General features: G+C 50.5%; 1 protein-coding gene across 2 annotated transcripts; it reads left to right on the top strand.

The window, feature by feature from the left end:
• The first annotated feature begins 1,361 nt into the window (after window positions 1-1,361).
• Window positions 1,362-23,862, top strand: yif1b (Yip1 interacting factor homolog B (S. cerevisiae)). 2 transcript variants are annotated; one of them, XM_070867806.1, is made up of 8 exons: window positions 1,362-1,476; window positions 8,491-8,723; window positions 13,417-13,521; window positions 20,313-20,391; window positions 21,801-21,858; window positions 22,731-22,886; window positions 23,070-23,163; window positions 23,668-23,862. In XM_070867806.1, the coding sequence occupies exons 1-8, from the start codon at window positions 1,440-1,442 to the stop codon at window positions 23,821-23,823; spliced, it is 918 nt and encodes a 305-aa protein (XP_070723907.1). In that variant the 5' UTR covers window positions 1,362-1,439; the 3' UTR covers window positions 23,824-23,862. The 2 variants fall into 2 exon arrangements, with proteins under 2 accessions (XP_070723907.1, XP_070723906.1); XM_070867805.1 differs by having other exon boundaries at window positions 1,362-1,485.
• Window positions 23,863-26,710: the final 2,848 nt, after the last annotated feature.

Here is a 26,710-nt window from a genome sequence, read left to right as displayed (position 1 = left end):
GTTCTATTTCCATTATTTTTCCTACCACCGATGTTAAGCTGACTGCTCTATAATTTCCGGGACATGGTCGATGCCCCTTCTTAAATATAGCTTTTACATTCGCTATTTTCCTGTCCTCTGGCACTACACCTTTTTCTAACGAGTTATTAAATGTGTGTGTAGCTGGAGAATTTAAGTTCCGTTAATTAAATAAATCTGGAATTAAAAAAAGCTTGTGTCAGTAATGGTGACCATGAAACTACCGGATTGTCATTAAAAGCCCATCTGGTTCACTAATGTCCTTTAGTAAGCACTGACCACACTTGATCAGCTTCACTGGGCAGGCCACATGGTTCGTATGCCCGACACGAGACTCGCAAGGCAAGGATGCGAACGGCAAATGAGCCAAAGGCGGGCAGCAGAAACGTTACAAGGACACCCTCAAAGCCTCCCTGGTAAAGTGTGACATCACCACTGACACCTGGGTGTCCCTGGTCCAAGACCGCTCTCGGTGAAGAAAGTGCATCCGGGAGGACGCTGAGCTCTTCGAATTTCAACGCCGAGAGTGTGAAGAGGTCAGGCGAAGGCAGTGGAAGGAGCGTGTGGCAAACTAGTCCCACCCTCCCCTTCCCTCGGTGAACGTCTGTCCCACCTGCAACAGGGTCTGTGGCTCTCGTTGGACTCAAGTCTTCCTCGATTCCGAGGGACTGACTCTGATGATGATTCGGGAGGGAAATCTGCCGCCCTTACCCGGTCTGGGCCTCTATGTGGCTCCAGACCCAATCATCATCATCATGCAATGTTAACTACCCTCGGAAATGGGCCGAGCGAGTCACTCAGTTGTACACAACTGCTCCGACAAAGTCAGCAGCACTGTGGGAGCACCTTCGCCACACGGACTGCAGCGGTTCAAGAAGGCGGCTCACCACCACCTTCTCAAGGGGCAATTAGGGATGGGCAATAAATGCCAACATGCCAGGATCGAATATTTAAGGAAAGTCATCCTTGTGAATCTGGTTTTTTGCACCCTGTGCAGGTTGGCTGGCCCCAGGCTGCCCCTGTCACTCACTCCCACTGGTTAGATGGGGCTCATTTCATTATTACCACTGCGGCTGCGCACTGGCTGCAGCGCCGGTCGTCCCTCCCCCTCGGCAGCCTTTGGGCAGGAGCCGCCGCGACGTCAGTGCGCCGCCTGACGGCGCTTGCCGATTGGTGGCGGCGGCTGTCCATCAGCCGGCGGCCCGGGCTCGCAGTGCGCAGGCGTTGGCCAGGGGCCGCTCGCTGATTGGCCGAAGCAGCTGTCCATCAGCCGGCGGCCCGGGCTCGCAGTGCGCAGGCGTTAGCCAGGAGCCGCTCGCTCGCTGATTGGCCGAGGCGGCTGTCGATCAGCACGCAGGCACCGCCCTCTCCCTCCGGCGGTTGGGGCCGAGCGCGAGCGGCCGGGCCCCGCTCCTCTCGCCATGGACAGCGGCCGCCCCGCGGACGGCTTCCGACAGCGTAAGTTACGTACGTGGCCCGATTTTATTTCCCCCCTCAGGCGGCGGCAGAGGCGGCCAGCACCGTCCGCTTCCTCGTCTACATATAGCAGCGGGCGAGGAATCCAGTCCCCCCCCCCCCCCCCCGGCACTGAGGGGGTAGGCGAGAATGGGATGTCCCTGGGAGACCCTCCCCCCAGGCTCAGGGGGAATGGGATATTCCCCCCCCCCCCTCTCTTCCCCCCCCCGCCCTCTCTTCCCCCCCCCCGCCCTCTCTTCCCCCCCCCGCCCTCTCTTCCCCCCCCCCGCCCTCTCTTCCCCCCCCCCCGCCCTCTCTTCCCCCCCCCCCGCCCTCTCTTCCCCCCCCCCCGCCCTCTCTTCCCCCCCCCCGCCCTCTCTTCCCCCCCCCCGCCCTCTCTTCCCCCCCCCCCCCCAAGGCTCAGGGGGAATGGGATATTCCCCTGCCCCTCCCCCCAGGCTCAGGGGGAATGGGATTATTCCCCCTCCCCCCCCCCAGGCTCAGGGGGAATGGGATATTGCTCTCCCAGGGCTCAGGGGGAATGGGATGTCCCTGGGAGACCCTCCCCCCAGGCTCGGGGAATGGGTTATTATCTCCCCCCCCCCCCCAAAGCTCAGGGGGAATTGGTTATTCCCCCTCCCCCCAGGTTCAGGGGGAATGGGTTATTCCCTCTCCCCCCAGGTTCAGGGGGAATGGGTTATTCCCCCTCCCCCCAGGTTCAGGGGGAATGGGTTATTCCCCCTCCCCCCAGGCTCAGGGGGAATGGGATATTCCCCCTCCCCCCAGGCTCAGGGGGAATGGGATATTCCCCCTCCCCCCAGGCTCAGGGGAATGGGATATTCCCCCCCGCCCTCAACTCGGGGAATGGGATATTCCCCCCCCCCCAGACCAGATGAGAATGGTATATCCCAGATCTCCCCCCCCCCCCCCCCCCCCGCACCCCAGATGTGAGGGGAGAATGGGCAATGCCAGACTGCACACCTCCCACCCCCAGATTTGAGGGGTTGAATGGGTTACCCCAGGGATTCCCCCAATGCAAGAGCGGAGGTGTGTTACCACAGGGACCCTTCAGTTTGAGGGAAAGGTTCGAGTGCAAGCCAGTTATTTGAGCCACGTGCCCGCGGGGCAGATCACTGTGCCTCATTTCTTGGGAACTACATTCCTGACCTTTTACACCAAGGCTCATCCCCAAATTTCAGGGACAGCTGCAGGATGGATGAACACCTCTCACTCCCCCCTCCCCCTACCCTGCCAGGTTAAAGTTTATCTTCACTGAAGTTGAATAATCTTCAATGGTGTGGCCCAGTTGGTAGCACTTTCGCCCGAGTCAGAAGGTTGTAGTTTGAAGCCCCATGCCAGGGACTTGAACACAAAAATCAATCCTGACACTCCAACGCAGTGCTGAGGGAGTGCCGTCTTTTGGGTGAGACGTTAAACGAGGCTTCGTCTGCTCTCTCAGGTGGACGTAAAAGATCCCACAGCGCTGTACAAAGTGCAAGGGAGTTTCCCAGTGACCTTGCTAATATTTATCCCTCATCCAATGTCAGTGCGCAAATTGGCTGCTGCTTTTCTGTCATTACAGCAATGTCCTCACTTCCAAAGTAATTCATTGAGACATCCTGAGGTAAGGAAGGACGGTGTAGAAATGCAAGTCTTTCTATATAAACAAACCGATAAAAATAGGTAACCATTGAGTTTAAATGCATAACCAAATCTTGTGTGAAGTCGGACAGAAGATGATATGAATTTGTGATGTTTAAGTGTGCCATGAAAAGAGATTTCTGTGAAATTCAATGGCTGGTTTATGAAACCGTCAGCACTGACTGCAGTGCTGCTCTAGATAGTTGAATACCTTGCTGAAACTCACTTCCCGTGCTCTCTCTCAAAGAACATAAGAAATAGGAGCAGGAGTCGGCCATACGGCCCCTCGAGCCTGCTCCACCATTTAATATGATCATGGCTGATCTGATCATGGACTCAGCTCCACTTCCCTGCCCGCTCCCCATAACCCATTATCCCCTTATCGCTCAAGAAACTGTCTTAAATTTATTCAATGTCCCAGCTTCCACAGCTCTCTGAGGCAGCGAATTCCACAGATTTACAACCCTCTGAGAGAAGAAATTCATCCTTGTCTCAGTTTTAAATGGGCGGCCCCTTATTCTAAGATCGTGCCCTCTAGTTCTAGGAAGTGGCATACAAATTGGCCAGAAATAGCAGTGAATCTGGGGACTGGGAGAAATTTAGAACTCAGCAGAGGAGGACAAAGGGTTTGATTAGGGCAGGGGAAATAGAGCACGAGATTTTCTAGGGTTTGAGTTTTAAAAATTTTTACAGGCTTTGTTCATGAAATGCATTGGAGCAGTACTGACATAATCTTGGAATTTCTTTAGCTCGAGTGACATAGGTTCAGCCGTGGTTCAGTGGGCAGCACCCCGTCTCTGATCTGAAGATTGTGGGTTCAAGTCCCACTCCAGAGACTTGAGCACATAATCTAGGCTGACGCTCCCAGTGCAGTGCTGAGGGAGTTCTGCACTGCCGGAGGTGCCGTCTTTCGGATGAGATGTTAAACCGAGGCCTCGTCTGCTCTCTCAGGTGGGTGTAAAAGATCCCATGGCACTATTTCGAAGAAGAGCAGGAGAGTTTTCCATGTGTCCTGGGGCTAATATTTATTCCTCAATCGACATAACAAAAACAGATTATCTGGTTATTATCACAATGCTGTTTGTGGGAGCTTGCTGTGGCTGCCTGTGTTTTCTACATTACAACAGTAACTTCACTTCAAAAATACTTCCTTGGCTGTACAGCGCTTTGGAACGTCCTGAGGTTGTGAAAGGCGCTATAGAAAGGCAAGTTTTTCTTCTCATAGACGGTCGGCATGAGGGTTTGCTGTGGGTTTGAAGAGATTGGGAGCTCCCGGTGATATCCCACAGCCTTTCTGGTGCATATCGCAATGGTAAAAGGGTTCCTTGTTCAGTGCTTTGGTCCGATATAGCAGCCATTTTGTGTGAATATAGAAAGAACGGGATTCTGTTTATGCAGCATCTTTAATGTCCTCAGGATGCCCCAAAGCACTTCACAGCCAGTGAATTATTTTTTGAAGTGCAATCATTATGCACGTCATGCCCATCAGCTAATTAGCACACAGCCCGGTCCCACAAACAGTACTTTAGATGATTGACAAATTATCAATGAGAGAACTGTCCACATATTCTGTTTCTGTGATGTTGGTTGAAGGGCAAATGTTGGCCAGGGCACAGGGGCGAACTCCCTGCTCTTCTTTAAACAGTGCCATGGGATCGTTTTTGCGTCCACCTGAGGGGGCAACGGGGCCTCGGTTTAACGTCTCATTGGAAAGGCTCAATCTCCGACAGTGCGGTGTTCCCTCGGTACTGCGCTGTAAGAGACCCAAGACTCCAAGATGGGGCCCATGACCTCCTGAGTCAGGGGGAGGGGTCATTTCCCCTCTTGCTGTGTTGGCAATCTTGACCTCTGTCAGGTTACCCCTTAACCACCTCAGCTGTAGCGGAAACGGTCCTTATTTCTCAAGTTTCACCCTTTTACCACAATTCAGTTCCCACTGCCCAAGGAATCTGCGCCTTTCCCCATGCACCATGCTGTTCTGGCTGGTTCTGTTCCGTTCTGATTACTGCATGGCGATCATAGTAATCTTGACATTACTACCTTTTTTTTTAGAAAAGCAAAATACTGCGGACGCTGCAATCTGAAATAAAAACAGAAAATGTTGAAAATCCTCAGCAGGTCAGGCAGAGAAAAACAGGAGAGAGAAACGGTTAACGTTTTAAATCGATGACCCTTCGTCAGAACTGGAAAAAGTTCGAGATGCAATAGGTTCTCGCGGCCTCTTGCACTGTTCCGATGAAGCTCATTTTTCGTTTAAACACTTTATAGCCTTCTGGACATCGAGTTCGACAATTTCTTTCTTTTCTGTTTTTTTTTCTCTTTCCCAAGGCAGCTGTTAATTCTGCTATCTCCATTTACACCCTCTCTAGACTCATCTTTTGTTTCTTAACTTGTCCCATTACCATCTCCTTTTGCCTTGTACAATCATCCCCTTTTGTCTCTCTCATCTCTCCTGCCTCCCACCCTATCACAGACCTTCCCTTTAGTTCTTTCCTCCCCTCACTCTTTGCCCTGCCCCTTATACTTGCTTAAAAACCTGTTACATCTCGAACTTTTTCCAGTCCTGACGAAGGGACATCGACCTGAAACGTTAACCCTTGTTTCTAATCTGAGGAAGGACATTCTTGCTGTTGAGGGAGTGCAGCGAAGGTTCACCAGACTGATTCCCGGGATGGCAGGACTGACATATGAGGAGAGACTGGATCGACTGGGCCTGGAGTTTAGAAGAATGAGAGGGGATCTCATAGGAACATATAAAATACTGACCGGATTGGACAGGTTAGATGCAGGAAGAATGTTCCCGATATTGGGGAAGTCCAGAACCAGAGGACACAGTCTAAGAATAAGGGGTAAGCCTTGATGAGGAGAAACTTCTTCACTCAGAGAATTGTGGAATTCTCTACCACAGAGAGTTGTTGAGGCCAGTTCGTTAGATATATTCAAAAGGGAGTTGGATATGGCCCTTACGGCTAAAGGGATCAAGGGGTATGGAGAGAAAGCAGGAAAGCGGCACTGAAGTGAATGATCAGCCATGATCTTATTGAATGGCCGTGCAGGCTCGAAGGGCCGAGTGGCCTACTCCTGCACCTATTTTCTATGTTTTTATGTTTCTCTCGCCACAAATGCTGCCTGACCTCCTGAGTATATGCAGCATCTTCTGTTTTTACTACCTTCTTTAGGTTGTTCTTTTTGATCTAACTCCTGGGACTCTTTGCAGGGTCTGCAAAGTATTCCCTATGTTGCTGACTTTTGACGTGAACTGCACCTGCACTCTCTGCACCCCTCCCTCGCCCCGGAGCTTCTGCACTTCGTTACAGAAGTCCCTTCCCTACACCTTTTCTAGAAACGAGAAAGCTGAGGGATGACCTCATCAAAGTCTTCAAAACTGTGAAAGGGGTTCAGTAGGGTAGACGTAGAGAAGATGTTTCCACTTGTGGGGAAGACCAGAACTAGGGCGCATCAATATAAGACAGTCACTGATAAATCCAATGGAGAATTCAGGAGAAACTTCTTTACCCAGAGAGTGGTGAGAATGTGAACTCGATGTGGTTGGAGTAGTTGAGGCGAATAATATAGATGCAGGAAGCTGGAATAAACACGTGAGGGAGAAAGGAACAGGAAATACAGATCGGGTTAGATGCAGAAGAGTGGGAGGAAGCTTGTATGGAGAATAAACACCGCCAGAGACCCATTGGGCCAAATGGTCTGTTTCTGTGCTGTAGACTCGGTAACCCAGGAGACAACACATCATTCAGGGCTCTCGAGAGTGTCTCCACCTCTCTCCTGTCTTCCCCCATCTCCTGAATCTCTCACTATCCTGCATTCTCTTGGGGCAGCCTTTCCCCCCCCCCCCCCCCCCCCCCGGCGCTGTGGTATTTCTTATGTATGCCCTTCCCTGAGGCATCGGGAACAAGGATTCAGCATTAAAAACATATTTACCAAGGTAGGGCCCTCGAGGGAACCACTGCACACCCTACGCACTCCTCCTCCTCCTCCTCCACCCCCCCCCCCCCCCCCCCCCGATGGATTCTCACCCACTGCCAGTCCTCTCTCACTCTTGTCTGCCTGTGACAGCAAGTGTTTAGGAAACCCAGATTTAACTACATATACGCTGACTTGCCCCAATTTAGAAGTAAAATTCTAGTGCAATCTCGCCTCTTGCTGACTTACTGCACTTTTATGCACACTCAGACAAAACAGTTCCTTTTATTGTTCATTCACAGGATGTGGGCGTCGCTGGCAAGGCCGGCATTTATTGCCCGTCCCTAATTGCCCCTTGAGAAGGTGGTGGTGAGCCGCCTTCTTGAACCGCTGCAGTCCGTGTGGTGAAGGTGCTCCCACAGTGCTGTTAGGGAGGGAGTTCCAGGATTTTGACCCAACGACGATGAAGGAACGGCCGATATATTTACAAGTCAGGATGGTGTGTGACTGGGAGGGGAACGTGGAGGTGGTGGTGTTCCCATGCGCCTGCTGCCCTTGTTCTTCTAGGTGGTAGAGGTCGCGGGTTTGGGAGGTGCTGCCGAAGAAGCCTTGGCGAGTTGCTGCAGTGTGTCTTGTAGATGGTGCACACTGCAGCCACGGTGTGCCGGTGGTGGAGGGAGTGAATATTGAAGGTGGTGGGTAGCGTGCCGATCAAGCAGGCTGCTTTGTCCTGGATGGTGTCGAGCTTGTGTTGTTGGAGCTGCACTCATCCTTTGTTGGTTGTTTTGCTCTGGAATCAGTGGCAGGAGCTGATGAATGTCAGTGTTTTACACACGTTTCGGAATGTCTGGAATTCATTCCCAGTTTCTGAGTTTCTGGTGGGAATGGGGCATGAGAATGTACCATCGAGTATGAACCCATCTACACAACTTTACACTTTATTTATTCAGCTTAGGAGGGACGCGGAAGGATTGAAATTGGTGGCGAGGGTTGAGATACGTAGCTCGGTTACAACAATGGCCAACTTATGAAGGAAGGTTGAGCAGGTTGGGCCTGTACTCATTGGAGTTTAGAAGAATGAGAGGTGATCTTATTGAAACATATAAGATACTGAGGGTAGATGCAGAGAGGGTGTTTCCCCTCGTGGGAGAATCTAGAACTAGGGGGCATAGTTTCAGAATAAGGGGTCGCCCATTTAAAACGAAGATGAGGAATTTCTTCTCTGAGGGTCGTGAATCTTTGGAACTCTCTCATTGAATATATTTAAGGTGGAGATAGACAGATTTTTGAACAATAAGGGAGTGAAGAGTTATGGGGAGCGGGCAGGGAAGTGGAGCTGAGCCCAAGATCAGATCAGCCATGATCTTATTGAATGGCGGAGCAGGCTCGAGGGGCTGAATGGCCGACTCCTGCTCCTATTTCTTATGTTCTTTCTTCTCTCCCTCTCAATTTCAGCTGCCAAGGTGAGAACGAGGGGGTCAACGCACTCCCTGGGACACCCCAGCCACCTCTTTGAAGACACCAGCGGGAATATGGAGGTTCCGCCGTCGGGACCGGGATACGAGGGCTCCGCAGCGAGCTTTGGCCTCGCCAGACCCGGCATCCTCAGCGACCCCATGATGTCCAACCTGGCAATGGCGTACGGGAGCAGCTTGGCGAGTCAGGGGAAGAGCATCGTCGGCCAGAATGTAAGAGTCCGACGGGGGGGGGAGGGAGGGAGGGAGGGGGGGGCAGGATCGGGGAATTAGGGATAGGCCGTTCTCCGCACGGCACAGGGGTCTGTCCCTATCCGGAGTGTCGGCTGTGGCTCAGTGGGTAGCACTCTTGCCTCTGAGTCCGAAGGTTGTGGGTTCAAGTCCCACTCCAGAGACTGGAGCACAAAAATCTATGCTGACACTCCCAGTGCAGTGCTGAGGGGGTGCCGCACTGTCGGAGGTGCCGTCTTTCGGATGAGACGTTAAACCGAGGCCCCGTCTGCTCTCTCAGTTGGATGTAAAAGATCCCACGGCACGATTTTGAAGACGAGCAGGGGAGTTCTCCCCGGCCAATATTTATCCCTCAATCAACATCACAAAAAAAAACAAGATGATTTGGTCATTATCACATTGCTGTTTGTGGGAGCTTGCTGTGCGCAAATTGGCTGCCACGTTTCTCACAATGCAACAGTGACTACACCCCAAAAGTACTTCATTGGCTGTAAAGCGCTTTGAGACGTCCAGTGGTCGTGAAAGGCGCTATATAAATGCAGGTCTTTTTTTTCTTTCTTTACCGATTGGTTCCTGGACCACACGTGCTCAGCACACCAAAACATCACATGATCTCACTAACCCCGTCAGCCGACCCGTTTATCCCCGGCACCTGTTGACCGTTTGTCGTTCCTTGTCTCGACCCGCCTTCAATTCATGTGAGCTGCTTACAACGGCAACAACAACTGGTGTATATATATTTATATAGCGCCTTTTAACGCAGTAAATCCTCCCAAGGCGCTCCACAGGAGCGATTATCAAGCCACATTTGATACCGAGCTGCCTCTCAGTGCACTAATACCTCTCAGTGCACTAATACCTCTCAGTGCACGAATAACCCTCAGTGCACTAATAACCCCCTCAGTGCATTAATACCCTCTCAGTGCACTAATACCCCTCAGTGCACTAATACCCCTCAGTGCACTAATACCCCTCAGTGCACTAATACCCCTCAGTGCACTAATACCTCCCTCAGTGCACTAATACCCCTCAGTGCATTAATACCCACTCAGTGCACTGATACCCCTCAGTGCTCTAATACCCCCCTCAGTGCACTAATACATCTCGGTGCACTAATACCCTTCAGTGCACTAATATCCCCCTCAGTGCACTAATACCCCTCAGTGCACTAATACTCCCCTCAGTGCACTAATACCCCCTCAGTGCACTAATCCCCCTCAGTGCACTAATCCCCCTCAGTGCACTAATGCCCCCCTCAGTGCACTAATGCCCCCCTCAGTGCACTAATACCCCCCTCAGTGCACTAATACCCCCCTCAGTGCACTAATACCCCCCTCAGTGCACTAATACCCCCAAGGTGCACTAATACCCCTCAGTGCACTAATACCCCACTCAGTGCACTAATACCTCCCTCAGTGCACTAATACCCCCTCAATGCACTAATATCCCCCTCAGTGCACGAATACCTCCCTCAGTGTACTAATACCTCCCTCATTGTACTGATACCCTCCTCAGTGCACTAATACCCCTCAGTGCACTAATACCCTACTCAGTGCACTAATACCCTACTCAGTGCATTAATACCTCACTCAGTGCACTAATACCCCCCTCAGTGCACTAATACCCCCCTCAGTGCACTAATACCCCCCTCAGTGCACTAATACCCCCCTCAGTGCACTAATACCCCCCTCAGTGCACTAATACCCCCCTCAGTGCACTAATACCCCCCTCAGTGCACTAATACCCCCCTCAGTGCACTAATACCCCCCTCAGTGCACTAATACCCCCCTCAGTGCACTAATCCCCCTCAGTGCACTAATCCCCCTCAGTGCACTAATCCCCCTCAGTGCACTAATCCCCCTCAGTGCACTAATCCCCCCCTCAGTGAACTAATCCCCCCCTCAGTGAACTAATCCCCCCCTCAGTGAACTAATACCCCCCTCAGTGAACTAATACCCCCCTCAGTGAACTAATACCCCCCTCAGTGAACTAATACCCCCCTCAGTGAACTAATACCCCCCTCAGTGAACTAATACCCCCCTCAGTGAACTAATACCCCCCTCAGTGAACTAATACCCCCCTCAGTGAACTAATACCCCCCTCAGTGAACTAATACCCCCCTCAGTGAACTAATACCCCCCTCAGTGAACTAATACCCCCCTCAGTGAACTAATACCCCCCTCAGTGAACTAATACCCCCCTCAGTGAACTAATACCCACCTCAGTGAACTAATACCCACCTCAGTGCACTAATACCCCTCAGTGCACTAATACCCCTCAGTGCACTAATACCCCTCAGTGCACTAATACCCCTCAGTGCACTAATACCCCTCAGTGCACTAATACCCCTCAGTGCACTAATACCCCTCAGTGCACTAATACCCCTCAGTGCACTAATACCCCTCAGTGCACTAATCCCCCTCAGTGCACTAATCCCCTCAGTGCACTAATACCCCTCAGTGCACTAATACCCCTCAGTGCACTAATACCCCTCAGTGCACTAATACCCCTCAGTGCACTAATACCCCTCAGTGCACTAATACCCCTCAGTGCACTAATACCCCTCAGTGCACTAATACCCCTCAGTGCACTAATACCCCTCAGTGCACTAATACCCCTCAGTGCACTAATACCCCTCAGTGCACTAATACCCCTCAGTGCACTAATACCCCTCAGTGCACTAATACCCCTCAGTGCACTAATACCCCTCAGTGCACTAATACCCCTCAGTGCACTAATACCCCTCAGTGCACTAATACCCCTCAGTGCACTAATACCCCTCAGTGCACTAATACCCCTCAGTGCACTAATACCCCTCAGTGCACTAATACCCCTCAGTGCACTAATACCCCTCAGTGCACTAATACCCCTCAGTGCACTAATACCCCTCAGTGCGTTAATACCTCACTCAGTGCGTTAATACCTCACTCAGTGCGTTAATACCTCACTCAGTGCGTTAATACCCCCCTCAGTGCGCTAATACCCCCCTCAGTGCGCTAATACCCCCCTCAGTGCGCTAATACCCCCCTCAGTGCGCTAATACCCCCCTCAGTGCGCTAATACCCCCCTCAGTGCGCTAATACCCCCCTCAGTGCGCTAATACCCCCCTCAGTGCGCTAATACCCCCCTCAGTGCGCTAATACCCCCCTCAGTGCGCTAATACCCCCCTCAGTGCGCTAATACCCCCCTCAGTGCGCTAATACCCCCCTCAGTGCGCTAATACCCCCCTCAGTGCGCTAATACCCCCCTCAGTGCGCTAATACCCCCCTCAGTGCGCTAATACCCCCCTCAGTGCGCTAATACCCCCCTCAGTGCGCTAATACCCCCCTCAGTGCGCTAATACCCCCCTCAGTGCGCTAATACCCCCCTCAGTGCGCTAATACCCCCCTCAGTGCACTAATACCCCCCTCAGTGCACTAATACCTCCCTCAGTGCACTAATACCCCCCTCAGTGCACTAATACCCCCCTCAGTGCACTAATACCCCCCTCAGTGCACTAATACCCCCCTCAGTGCACTAATACCCCCCTCAGTGCACTAATACCCCCCTCAGTGCACTAATACCCCCCTCAGTGCACTAATACCCCCCTCAGTGCACTAATACCCCCCTCAGTGCACTAATACCCCCCTCAGTGCACTAATACCCCCCTCAGTGCACTAATACCCCCCTCAGTGCACTAATACCCCTCATATTGGGACAGCTGAGTCAAACCGGTAGGTTTTAAGCAGAGGAGGTCCTAACGGAGGAGAGAGAGGTTGAAAGGCGGAGAGCTCAGGGCCCTGGCAGCTGAAGGCACGGCTGGCAAAGGTGGAGCGATGAAAACCGGGGGGTGCGCAAGAGGTCAGAATTGGAGGGGTGCGGACATCTGAGGGTTGTAGGGGCTGGAGAAGGTTAGAGAGATAGGGAGGGGCCGAGTCATGTAGGGATTTGAAAACTAGAATTTTAAAATGGAGGCGTTGCCGGACCGGGACCCAGTGTCAGTCAGCGAGCACAGGGGATGATGGGTGAGCGGGACGGTGCGAGTTAGGACACGGGGCAGCAGCGTTTTGGATGAGCTGGAGTTTAAGGTGGGTACAGGGGCTAGGTAGCCTTTGGTAGACTGTCGACTGAGAAAATTCTGCTGAGCCCAGCGAATGGGCAGAGCCACTCGTGAATGGGGGGTGCGAAGTTTCATGATTTATTGACAGTATTTCAGCGCCGACGTGGATCGAGCGAGTGTGCACACACTGCCCGATATCCAATGCTACGATAGCGTAACTTGGGGTAGAACAACAGAGAGCCTTGTGTGCTTTTAACACGTACGCTCGTGTGCAGTTGTCTTTCAGTCGGCGGGCTGGTAACAGGAGGTCGAGTATGAATGGACCAGCTACGTTATTTTACAGATAGCACGTAAACATGGTTATCTCACCTTCGAGTAATTAATGCATGCAACATAAAGAGCCAACACCTCATCACTGACCCAACAGCAGAGGTCCTTCACTTTGACCTCCTTCGAGTTTGAGCATAGGTTCCATTCCTCAGCAACAGTGTCGCACACTTTGACTAAGAACACTGTACTGTACTTAACATCAAGTCTGCATGTTGTTTTTTAACCTTCTGTTCCCTCTCCCTTCCGTCCGCTCTTGATAGCCACATGGAGGAGAACGATTTGAACCTTTTCCCTTGACTCCTGCAGATTGATCGCTTTATTCCAGTGAGCAGACTGAAATATTACTTTGCCGTCGACACCATTTACGTCGGGAAGAAGCTGGGACTCCTCGTCTTTCCCTACATGCACCAGGTAAGGACGGTGTCCAGTGTCGGTAGTGATTCTGACCGGCGAGGTATTAACCAGGAAAGCTACGGTTCAAAGCGCAGCGTGCTGTAGCCTCGCAACTCAGTGACCCGTCCTTGAGGGAGGGAAGTGGGGGAGGGGGAGGGAGGGAAGTGGGGTGCCGGGGAGAGGAGGGAAGTGGGGTGTCGGGGGGAGATGGCGGGTGGCCGCCGGGGGGAGAGGGCGGGTGGCCAGGGACGCGCAAGTCTTCATTGGCCCAGAAAATCCGGCCTCCCTGGGTCTGTACGGGGTGCGTGCGGAGTGTATATGGAATGTGTACAGGGTGCGTGTGGACCCGGGGAGGCATCGCAAAAGCCGTTTTTTGGCGCACAATGCGCATGCACTGAAAACTGGCTTTTCCGATCTGTCAGGCTGGAGCTCTACAGATCCTCCGTATCTCGGGAGCGAGGACATTCGCACGGCCAAGATTGCGGGATTTACCCATATCTTGCCCAGCGGATATTCTCAAAACTCTTGTGCCTGATAAAAGCAGGCGTATAGCCGACTGTTACAGGCGGAAGAGTTTTAAAATACACAAACAATTTTAAAATAAAATTATAAAAACACATTTTATTGTTTTAAAACCCTCCCTACTCCGGTATGTTTATTTTACACCATAATTTTTTTTAAACTTTTAAAAAATCAGAAAAATATATCTTTTACAATCCATAAGTAACTTTAATTTTAAATTAATAAAAATATGTGGTGTATTTTTCTATTTTTTATTGGAGTTTTGTGTGTTTGGAGTGGGGGGCGGCTGTTTCTCATTCAGAATAAAGGGTTTTCCAACTTACGGAGTTCCCATTATTACGAATGAGAACATACTGTACCCTGATTGGCTGCCCAGAGCCATGTGACTGCAGCTCCAGCCCTGCGCATGTCCTGACTGTGCGTCGCAGCGCGTGCACGTCAGTGGAGGCCTCAGGACCGGGAACTCGCGTGGGTGCAGCAGGAGCAGGTGGGCGCACATCTTTTGGAAAGTTTTTTTTAAACCCGATAGCCCGCGGGAAGCAGCCGACCGGGATTTCTGGGCCATTGAGTTTTTGGTGGGGGGTGGCGCGATGTTGCACTTGTCGGTCAGCCGTCTGTGAGTCAGGCTGCGAGCAGGTTAATCGACCTGACGGGTTCTCAAGCACAAAGCTGCAGAATAATTGAGGATTGTCCCCGAGGAGGGGTTTTCTGCTGCTGTATGGCCACTCGTGCCCCTTTATGTTGCGGCATCGCTTCGTTAAATGAAGTTTCCAGCGGCAAGAAACTAATTATCTTGGTTGCCGGGGGTGTGTTGCACTCGGAGGCAGGAAATTGGAGCCGCCTGCACTGCCTCGTTTATCTCTCTCGTCCAGCTCTGCCGAAGGGACAGGCGATGGCCTCTTCACTAAATATATTCAAAAAGGAGTTAGATGTAGTCCTTACTACTAGGGGGATCAAGGGGTATGGCGAGAAAGCAGGAATGGGGTACTGAAGTTGCATGTTCAGCCATGAACTCGTTGAGTGGTGGTGCAGGCTCGAGGGGCCGAATGGCCTACTCCTGCACCTATTTTCTATGTTTCTATGTTGTAATTGGATGGTGCTTAGTAATGTGAATGATGCGGGGGGCGGGGGTGAATCTATTGCATAGCTGCAGTACAGACAAGCACAGAGAGACACCTCAGGAGGGAAAATTGAGCCTGACGGATGTGCTACGGGAGGATAGGCATGACTGAATTGATTCATAAGAACATAAGAATTAGGAACAGGAGTAGGCCATCTAGCCCCTCGAGCCTGCTCCGCCATTCAACAAGATCATGGCTGATCTGGCCGTGGACTCAGCTCCACTTACCCGCTCGCTCCCTATAACCCTTAATTCCCTATTGGTTAAAAATCTATCTATCTGTGACTTGCATACATTCAATGAGCTAGCCTCAACTGCTTCCTTGGGCAGAGGATTCCACAGATTCACAACCCTCTGGGAGAAGAAATTCCTTCTCAACTCGGTTTTAAATTGGCTTCCCCGTATTTTGAGGCTGTGCCCCCTAGTTCTAGTCTCCCCGACCAGTGGAAACAACCTCTCTGCCTCTATCTTCTCATCCCTTTCATTATTTTAAATGTTTCTATAAGATCACCCCTCATCCTTCTGAACTCCGAGTAAAGACCCAGTCTACTCAATCTATCATCATAAGGTAACCCGCTCATCTCCGGAATCAGCCTAGTGAATCGTCTCTGTACCCCGTCCAAAGCTAGTATATCCTTCCTTAAGTAAGGTGACCAAAACTGCACGCAGTACTCCAGGTGCGGCCTCACCAATACCCTGTACAGTTGCAGAAGGACCTCCCAATTTTGTACTCCATCCCTCTCGCAATGAAGGCCAACATTCCATTCGCCTTCCTGATTACCTGTTGCACCTGCAAACTAACTTTTTGGGATTCATGCACAAGGAAGAGGTGGGCACCGGAGGGACTGGAGTGCATCATCACGCCCGGCAACCAAATTTTAATTTGATTTTACGTTTTAAAGTTAATTTGTTTTAATTGCCGGTGCTTTTAGTGTCCCCTTCCCTTTTATAGGGGGCACTGGGGAAAAATTGTGATTTTAGTGCCCAAAAAAAAAACAAAAAAAAAAAAAAAAAAAACACAAAAAAAAAACACAAAAAAGGGGGAAAAAAAAAGGGCCTTGTAAATGTCTGGAGTGTCACCCAGGTCGGGTGGCACCGTTTAATGTTTTATGTTTTCACAGATAAACTCAAAAGAGTTTCATGCACAAGGACCCCCAGGTCCCTCTGCACCGCAGCATGTTGTAATTTCTCCCCATTCAAATAATAATCCCTTTTATTGTTTTTTTTCCCCAAGGTGGATGACCTCACACTTTCCGTCATTGTATTCCATCTGCCAAACCTTAGCCCATTCGCTTAACCTATCTAAATCTCTTTGCAGCCTCTCTGTGTCCTCTACACAACCAGCTTTCCCACTAATCTTTGTGTCATCTGCAAATTTTGTTACACTACACTCTGTTCCCTCTTCCAGGTCATCTATGTATATTGTAAACAGTTGTGGTCCCAGCACCGATCGCTGTGGCACACCATTAACCACCGATTTCCAACCTGAAAAGGACCCATTTATCCCGACTCTCTGCTTTCTGTTAGCCAGCCAATTCTCTATCCATGCTAATACATTTCCACTGACTCCACATACCTTTATCTTCTGCAGTAACCTTTTGTGTGGCACCTTATCGAATGCCTTTTGAAAATCTAAATACACAACATCCATCGGTACACCTCTATCCACCATGCTCGTTATATCCTCAAAGAATTCCAGTAAATTAGTTAAACATGATTTCCCCTTCATGAATCCATGCTGCATCTGCTTGATTGCACTATTCCTATCTAGATGTCCCGCTATTTCTTCCTTAATGATAGTTTCAAGCATTTTCCCCACTACAGATGTTAAACTAATCGGCCTATAGTTACCTGCCTTTTGTCTGCCCCCTTTTTTAAACAGAGGCGTTACATTAGCTGCTTTCCAATCCGCTGGTACCTCCCCAGAGTCCAGAGAATTTTGGTAGATTATAACGAATGCATCTGCTCTAACTTCCGCCATCTCTTTTAATACCCTGGGATGCATTTCATCAGGACCAGGAGACTTGTCTACCTTGAGTCCCATTAGCCTGTCCAGCACTACCCCCCTAGTGATAGTGATTGTCTCAAGGTCCTCCCTTCCCACATTCCTGTGACCAGCAATTTCTGGCATGGTTTCTGTGTCTTCCACTGTGAAGACTGAAGCAAAATAATTGTTTAAGGTCTCAGCCATTTCCACATTTCCCATTATTAAATCCCCCTTCTCATCTTCTAAGGGACCAATATTTACTTTAGTCACTCTTTTCCGTTTTATATATCTGTAAAAGCTTTTACTATCCGTTTTTATGTTTTGCGCAAGTTTACCTTCGTAATCTATCTTTCCTTTCTTTATTGCTTTCTTAGTCATTCTTTGCTGTCGTTTAAAATTTTCCCAATCTTCTATTTTCCCACTAACCTTGGCCACCTTATACGCATTGGTTTTTAATTTGATACTCTCCTTTATTTCCTTGGTTATCCCTTCATTAACCGCCCTTCTTTTTCACTGGAATATATTTTTGTTGAGCACTATGGAAGAGCTCCTTAAAAGTCCTCCACTGTTCCTCAATTGTGCCACCATTTAGTCTGTGTTTCCAGTCTACTTTAGCCAACTCTGCCCTCATCCCACTGTAGTCCCCTTTGTTTAAGCATAGTACGCTCGTTTGAGACACTACTTTCTCACCCCAATCTGTATTACAAATTCAACCATACTGTGATCACTCATTCCGAGAGGATCTTTTACTAGGAGATCGTTTATTATTCCTGTCTCATTACACAGGACCAGATCTAAGATAGCTTGCTCCTTTGTAGGTTCTGTAACATACTGTTCTAAGAAACAATCCCGTATGCATTCTATGAATTCCTCCTCAAGGCTACCCCGTGCGATTTGATTTGACCAATCGATATGTAGGTTACAATCCCCCATGATTACTGCCAATCCTTTTTCACATGCCTCCATTATTCCCTTGATTATTGCCCGCCCCACCGTGAAGTTATTATTTGGGGGCCTATAAACTACGCCCACCAGTGACTTTTTCCCCTTACTATCTCTAATCTCCACCCACAATGATTCAACATTTTGTTCATTAGAGCCAATATCGTCTCTCACAACTGCCCTGATATCATCCCTTATTAACAGAGCTACCCCACCTCCTTTCCCTTGTCTATCTTTCTGAATCGTCAGATACCCCTGTATGTTTAATTCCCAGTCTTGGCCCCCCTGCAACCACATTTCTGTAATGGCCACCAAATCATACCCATTTGCAATGATTTGTGCTGTCAACTCATTTACTTTATTTCGAATGCTACATGCATTTAGGTAGAGTGTTTTAATACTAGTTTTTAAACCATGATTTTTAGTTTTGACCCCTCCTGCAGCCCCTTTACATTCAGTGGCCCTTTTTGTTTCTTGCCTTGGGTTTCTCTGCCCTCCAATCCTTTCTGTCTTTTGCTTTTGTCTCCTTTTTGTTTCCCTCTGTCTCCCTGCATTGATTCCCATCCTCCTGCCATATTAGTTTAACTCCTCCCCAACAGCACTAGCAAACATTCCCCCTAGGACATTGGTTCAGGTCCTGCCCAGGTGCAGACCGTCCGGTTTGTACTGGTCCCACCTCCCCCAGAACCAGTTCCAATGCCCCAGGAATTTGAATCCCTCCCTGCTGCACCACTGCTCAAGCCACGTATTCATCTGAGCTATCCTGCGATTCCTACTCTGACTAGCATCTTCCTGGGATGAGAGGGATTGTCCTATGAGGAGAGATTGAGTGGATTAGGCAGATACTCTTTGGAGTTTAGAAGAATGAGAGGTGATCTCATTGAAACGATTCTGAGAAGGATTAACAGGGTAGATGCTGAGGAGTTGTTCGTGGACTGCCCCTACCTGTGAGAACAGCCCTGCAGGTCGGGGCTATAAATAGAGCTGGAGCGCTGGGCCTTGGAGCATCGTGGGTGAAGGTGCGGCGAATGAGGGTACGGGGCCCAGAAGAGCCGAGGGCCCAGGGGCAGCACGGGTCAGCCCACACTGTGTGATATGTGTGTGCACTCGGTCCGTGCAGCAGAGCTGGCCTCCGGTCGTCCTGGTTTAACCCTTGCCACTGGATAAAAGCCTAGCTCTGTCAAGCCCGTGTGGTGGTTGGTGTGAAACGGTCACCACACGGTTTTTTTTTCAAATTCATGCAAAGGCATCTTCCACCCCCTCAACTGGAGTTCAGGACTGGAACATCGGGTCCTTCATTGAAACATCTGTGAACTCGTGTGGAAGCAAGTCATCCTCGATCGAGGGACCGCCTGTGATGATGATGATGATGTTTCCCCTGGGCTGGGGAGTCTAGAACCAGGAGTCACAGTCTCAGGATAAGGGGTCGACCATTTAAGACTGAGACGAGGAATTTCTTCACTCAGAGCGTGGTGAATTCTCTACCCCAGAGGGCTGTGGAGGCTCAGTCGTTGAGTATATTCAAGGCTGAGATCGATAGATATGTGGATATTAAGGGAATCGAGGGATATGGGGATTGGGCAGGAACGTGGAGTTGAGGTGGAATATCAGCCATGATCTCATTGAATGGCGGACCAGGCTCGAGGGCCATATGGTCGATTCCCGCTCCTAATTCTTACATTCTTAAGCAAATGTTCCTCAGATTCTCCAGCTGGCAATATCCTGCATCACTCGATGACTGTTCCCGTACCCGGTGCTCAAGTATGTTCAGCAACATTTTTTGCTGTTCTTTGCGCTGCCAAGGAATAACTCGTTGCCCATTTTTGGTTAGCCCGAGGGGATTAAAAGCCAACCACACACAGTGTGGGACTGGAGAGACTCTGGGAAATAGAATGGTTGTGGTGATTGAAGCTCCCTCCCTTCCCTGAAGGACATTAGGAACATGGTGAAAAAGAGTTGGGAGCAGAGACGCAATAAGTGAGCGACAAAACCGAGAGTGGTAGTTGAAGGAAAGAGGGTTAGCCGGGTGATGACATTCCAAAGTGGGAGATGGATGGGCAATTACAGGCGGAAGGGCAAAAGGGAGCAGCTTGAATATAAAAAAAAATAATGATCAAAGAGCAAAGACCCACGGGAGGTCAGCTGGATCTGGCCGTGACAATTCGGGTCCTCCCCCTTCCGCTCGTGTTGGCTGTGCTTAACCTATTGATCGATGTCTAACTGTCTGTGCGTTTACAGAATTGGGAGGTACGGTACCAGCAGGACACGCCCGTGGCCCCTCGGGTGGAGGTGAATGCTCCCGACCTGTATATTCCAGGTAAGAGCAGGCGCTACGCGATCAGCGCTATCCATAGTCGGATCGGGGGCCCGTGAAGTGTTTTGGCCGGGGCGGGGGGGTGCCCTGACAGGCTCCAGTCAACATTATGCAAGGTTTTAATTGGCGTCTAACAACGACTGACGCTCCTGCTGAGGCAGGATGAGTTTAACCACACTATTCTCCAAGAGCGAATCTGCAATCACGTCCAGGCTTCGAGAGAGGGTTCGCACTCCCTGAACAGTGTGGGTGAGCCCCGCGTCCCAACAGCGCAAAACTGGTTTTGTCTCGATCAGTAGAATTAGTAACATCGGCCATTTCCTGAGCTCTGCGTCTCTGGTGAATTAGTTACCGTGTTTTTTGTGGTTACAGCTCCCACTGTCCGCGAGTGTCCCTTTAAGGGTTTCTGTGTACGCGCGGTACCTTTAAGTTTGCTGTGCGGTCGCGCATGGGCGGTACCTCAGCAGGAACAGCTTGTGAGTGGCCTGCGTGCAACTTGGAGGGAACGTTGCTGGCCGTCAACATACCCGCTTAGCTCCACGGCCGCGCAGTGATCTGCCGGTCCCACGCAGTCGCCCCCCACGGCGTTCCCATGCGTGGTAATTTGAATGGGCCGCGCAGCCCCTTTAAAGGGGCCAAGTACCCAAATGACGGGGAACATTGCTGGCCGCCCTGGGATGTCCATGCCAAGCGTACACTCTTTGTGCCTGGCAGTATTAGCTGGTTATTTGACCATGGATGGCATCGCAGCCGAGCCCGCCCCCGCCAGCCACATGTGCATTTTCCAACGGGGGCTTTGGATGGCAATGGGGAACAGCAACTTCGGCTGCCTCCTTCACTCGCACTGAATTGTAACGTCTCGATCACATCCCGACTGTGGTCCGATGACTTGCCACAGGAATGCAATGTGGGTCCTTCTAAATCTATACGGCTCAGACTCGCACATGGCTGTGTGTTTACCCACTGAGCCACGGGGCGGGGGGCAGAGCCTTACGTTACGCCGAAGTCAGGCGTTATATTTGATTGTGTGACTACACATTTCGTTGGATCAGTTCCTGACTTAGCAATATATTGCTTCATCGTCGCTGGGTCAAAGTCCTGGAACTCCCTCCTGAACAGCACTGTGGGAGCACCTTCACCACACGGACTGCAGCGGTTCAAGAAGGCGGCTCACCACCACCTTCTCAAGGGGCAATTAGGGATGGGCAATAAATGCCGGCCTTGCCAGCGACGCCCACATCCCAGGAACGAATAAAGAAAGTGCATCCGCACGTGATCACTGGATTGTGATAGTTGGTTAAGTGTTCTCAATGAACAATGTGGTCGCAACATCACAGCCTGGTTTAACGGGCTGCAGTGCCGTGGATCAGTTCACTGTCCGTGCCGTGTCTAATGCCTATTTCTCTCTCCAGCGATGGCGTTCATCACGTATTTACTGGTGGCCGGGTTTGCCCTTGGAACTCAGAGCAGGTGAGAATCCTTGGTGTCGCAGCAGTCACACGATCACTCAGTGCTTCTCCGCTTTAACCTGGCGGATCATTGAGCATGTTTCAGTGGGATGGCCTGAGACAGTCAGCATCATTCATGTTTAATTTTGCGAATTTTATGCTCTAGATAAGGGAGATTAGCTTTAAGAAAGAACTTGCCTTTACCAAAGCGCCTTGCATGATCTCAGGATGTCCCAAAGCACCTTACAGCCAATGAAGTACTTTTTGAAGTGTAGTCGTTGTTGTAATGTAGGAAACGTGGCAGCCTAATTTGTGCACAGCAAGCTCTCTCAATAATAACCAGATAATCTGCGTGTGATGTTGCTTGAGGGAGAAATATTTTCCAGGACACCAGGGATTACTCCCTTGCTCCTCTTCGAAATAGTGCCGTGGCTATTTAACATCCACCCAAGAGGGCAGACGGGGCCTCGGTTTAACGTATCACCCGAAAGGCTGCACCTCTGACAGTACTACAGTACTACACTGGGAGCATCAGCCTGTATTACGTGTCAGCCTGCCCAACATTCTGACTCGGGTGAGAGCGCTACCCACTGAGTTACAGCTGACCAGCATTTCCTGTTTCAAGCATCAAGCAGTGCCTAGATTTATAATTCTTTATTGCACTTAATCACTTGTGTTCATTTTTTCCCTAAAACGACGCACTGTTCCAAAGCCTCGGGCCAACTTGCTCCGGACTAATGCTGTTCCCCAGCTGGGGAATACCTGAGGGAGAATTCTGGCGGAAGTACTCCCTCACAGAGTGGCTGGCATTGCCCGAGGGTGCAGACCTGCGTTAAGTCCATCTCCAGCCCAGTATCCAGCACTGACTGACAGCACTTTATTCTCTCCCTGTAGGTTCTCTCCAGAGGTGCTGGGCGTGCAAGCCAGCTCGGCATTAATCTGGCTGGTCATCGAGGTGCTTGCTATCCTGCTCAGTCTCTACCTGGTCACGGTGAACACAGACCTAACCACCATCGACCTGGTTGCCTTTGCTGGGTACAAGTATGTCGGGTGAGTTTGTGAGGGCTGGGGGGCTGGAGTCTGCGAGGGCTGAGGTCGGGCGTGTCTGAGGGTGCCAGGCGGGGGTATGAGTGCTGAGAGGGCACTGGAGTCGGGCGAGGGTATAGATGCAGATGGCATCACAGTTCAGCAGGTCTGTAGTTATGTGATTAATATCACTTTTCTTACCCACAGGATGATCACTGGAGTGGTGGCTGGCCTGATATTTGGGAGGACAGGATATTACGTTGCTCTGGGCTGGTGCTGCATCTCGATCGTGGTGTTCATGGTGAGTTTAGTGATTGAACAATTTCTCCTTTCACTTTACAACCCGTTAACATTTATCATTTCGGCGGGGGGCAAAGATCATCTTTTCTCCCTGACTTTACTTGGAGGTGCTGACTCTCCCTGGGGTACAGTTCCAGGGACTTTGACTCTCCCTGGGGTACAGTTCCAGGGGCACCGACTCTCCCTGGGCTACAGATCGCCTGGTGTGACTGCTTTCTGCCATGTGGCCATTGGTCATGTGTGTGTGTGCAGGATATTCAACTGCGGGTCTTGGAAGTTCTACCGATCAGGTCCTTGTCTGACGTCCACGTGCTGACCTTTCTGTAGCAGGAATCCCGGCTGAGTTCCTCTCCCGAGCCCAACTGGTAACTGCTGCTGGCCTGGCTGGAATTACAAACCTAGCACGCGGGACCTTCCCGATCGGTCAAGCTCAGTATCGCCCGGATAGGGCATTTATTCACTGCCATCCCATAATGCTCTTGCTTGTAAACGAATGTTTTCCCAGATTCGGACGTTGAGACTGAAGATTCTGTCAGAGGCTGCGGCTGAGGGAGTTCTGGTGCGGGGGACAAGGAATCAGCTCCGGATGTACCTGACCATGGCGATCGCCGCAGTGCAGCCGTTCTTCATGTACTGGCTCACCTTTCACTTGGTCAGATAGGAACGCTGGACAACCTCTGCGTTCCCTGCGGGCTTTGTGGTGGGGGGGGGGGGGGGGGCATCCATCTCCCTGTGCGGGGGAGCGCAGGGGATCTGTCTCCCTGGGGGGGGGGTGGGGAGCATGGGATGGGTTTGTCTCCCTGAGGTGGGGGGTATAACACAGGGCTGTCTCTCCCTGGGGGAGTGTGGGAGGGTCTATCTCCCCGTGGGGTGGGGGGAGGTGTGGGAGGCTCTATCTTCCCGGGGGGGAGGGGCCATCTTGCTGGGTGGTGGTTGGTATGGGAGGGGCCATTTCCTGGAAGGAGCGGGGGGTGGTGTGTGTAAGTAAGGGTCCATCTTCCCGGAGGGAAGGGTGCAGGACCGGCCCATCTCCCCGCGGGGTGGGGGTGTGTGGGAGGGGGTGTGTGTGTGTGTAAGGGTCCATCTCCTCGGGGGGAGGGTGCAGGACCAGCCCATCTCCCCGAATGGGGTGGGGGTGTAAAACTATCTCCCCGTGTGGGTGAGGGCTGTGAGGGACTGCTCCATCTCCCGAGGTGGGGGTGGGTCGTTTTCCCTCCCAGCGCGGATAGAGCTTTTTCTGCTGGGCTGCCTATATAACCTTAAACGCAACAAGTTCATTGAGAGTCGCTGCCTCCGTCCCAGATACTCTGCAAGCAAGCACAAGCTAATGGACATTTCTGCTGTGTGTCGACTTCCTGCAGTCCGCACCGTGGCAGTCTTTTTTAATATCTATTTATAAACACTTAAGTTGGGCAAATAAAATATGTAAAGGATACTATTCCGTTCAGTTGTTGTGATTGTTTCAGGGGAAGTACGTTCTACTTCGTTGCTCATCGTCCCTCCCAACCTGTAAGATTATTGGATTTCTTCAGTTTCCCCTCGTTGAAGTACGTTAGAGGCAGAGAGAAGCAGTCTGTAGAACCTGCCGCCTTTCGTGCAAAACCCATTGATGGGTCGGTAACCAGAGAATGTCGGTTTAAGGACCAGAGGTGGGGGGGGCGGTGGATGAGAAATGTTCGTGTGCAACCAGTTATTATTGCCTGGAACGCACTCCCTGGGAAGGGTGGTGGAAGCAGATTCAATGGTAACGTTCAAGAGGCAATTGATAAATATTTGGAAAACGACCAGGTCCATGGGGAAAGAGCACGGGAGTGGGACTAACTGAATAGCTCTACCAAGGGGCCAGCACAGGGTAAGGGCTGAATGGCCTCCCGTGTTGTATGGTTCTATGAAATGGAGTACTGCTTGTCACACCTCGTTCCTACTCCCAGTATCATAGAACAGTGCAGCACAGAAAGTGGCGATTTGGCCCATCCAGTCTGCACCATTCTTTCAAAGGGCCATCCAATCAGTCCCACTACCCCCGCTCTTTCCCCATATCCCTATGATTTTTGCTTACAAGTATCTATCCGATTCCCTTTTGAAGGCTGCTATTAAATCTGTATCCACCGCCCTATCAGGCAGTGCATTCCAAATCCTAACCACCCGCTGCACAAGCTTTTCCTCCTGTTGCCTCCAGTTCTTTTGCCAATCACCTTAAATCTGCACCCTCTCGTAACCAACCTTTCAGTCACTGGAAACAGTTTATTTATTTACTCTATCTAACCCCTTCATGATTTTATACACCTGTCAAATCTTTTAAACTTCTAAGAACAAGCCCAGTTTCCCCAGTCTGCAACTATAATCATTGGACCCATCCTAGTAAATCTCCTCTGCGCCTTCTCCAAAGCCTTCCCGTCCTCCCGAAAATGCTGTGCCCAGAATTGGACACACTAGTCCAGCTGGAGGGCAAACTCTACCCAAAATATCTGCTCCCCGTAACAGCCTGTTCTAAAGTATAAAGCGTGAACATAGATCAGTCGAGACATCTGTAATCTACAATAACTTATCTACAGCTTAGTGTGAATATGGGAGGACATTGCTTCGTATATATAACCAAGCTCTTTGGTTAGTCAGGTGGGTGGAGTTTGAATTCAGTGTTGCTCAAGTGGAGGTGACGGATTAAACCCATTCCTTATTTTTTAGGGATTTATTTCTTAATTTTTTGGGGGCATTTTAAATTATAGAATTTATCCTTGCAAAATTTGACTGCAAAATTGGCTTTACTCACACGATGCATTGCACAAACCTCCTCCCGTGTTCAGTCACTCAGTTGAAAGTGTGGCACTTTTTTTTTAGCCTTTCTGTTTTGTAAACTTTTGCGTCAAAACGTTTTTTTTCCTGTTGGTTCCCCATCAGTTTTTCCACAAGTTTCAGCTTACAGTTCAGTTTCCATTTGCAGTGCGGTAGGGGCAACTTGCTAGATTCCCTTACCTGCCGCATCGGTTCATTTGCCCGTCTGAGAGGACTTGGTTTGAAAACGGCTAAACCAGTAGGTGCCTTGTCTGGTCAGCACTTGGTGAACGCTGAGGATTTACCGGGTTAGATTTAACTAACTGACAGCCGACCCGACCCACGTCAGAAGCACTTCTTCACAAAGGAATAACAATCTGGTCTCAATTTGTGGCCTTGCAATTCAGTTGGAGAATGAATTGGATAAATTAAAATGTAAATGGCGATGAGCCTGACTTGGGAGTATTCGCACTGGTTTCAGGAAGACACCACTTGCCATCTTTACCACAGATGCACAAAGCAGATGCACCTCAATCACTGTGCCATTATGCAACATGTGAAACGGACCCAACACAAATTGTGGCTAACCTCGGAGGCTGACCTATTTGTTGGTGGGTTTATTTGCCTATGGTGCAGCTAACATCTCGTTAGCTTAGTGAGGGGGCTCAACAGGGTGTGGCGGAAGTGCGGCGAATGAGGGTACGGGGTGCAGAAGAGCCCAGGGGCAGCACGGGCCCAGCCCACACTGTGCAATATGTGCGCACTCGGTCCGTGCA

Source organism: Pristiophorus japonicus, chromosome 26 (assembly GCF_044704955.1).
Source record: "Pristiophorus japonicus isolate sPriJap1 chromosome 26, sPriJap1.hap1, whole genome shotgun sequence".
Taxonomy (NCBI): Eukaryota; Metazoa; Chordata; class Chondrichthyes; family Pristiophoridae; genus Pristiophorus; species Pristiophorus japonicus.
The sequence above is the reverse complement of the archived record's forward strand: the minus strand, read 5'-3'. Positions and strand labels throughout refer to the sequence as shown.

Coding starts and splice junctions, on each gene's coding strand:
- yif1b (XM_070867805.1), top strand. CDS start 1,440: ATGGACAGCGGCCGCCCCGCGGACGGCTTCCGACAGCGTAAGTTAC. Junction 20,392..21,800: donor TCCCGACCTGTATATTCCAG/GTAAGAGCAGGC, acceptor TTCTCTCTCCAG/CGATGGCGTTCATCACGTAT. Junction 21,859..22,730: donor GCCCTTGGAACTCAGAGCAG/GTGAGAATCCTT, acceptor CTCTCCCTGTAG/GTTCTCTCCAGAGGTGCTGG.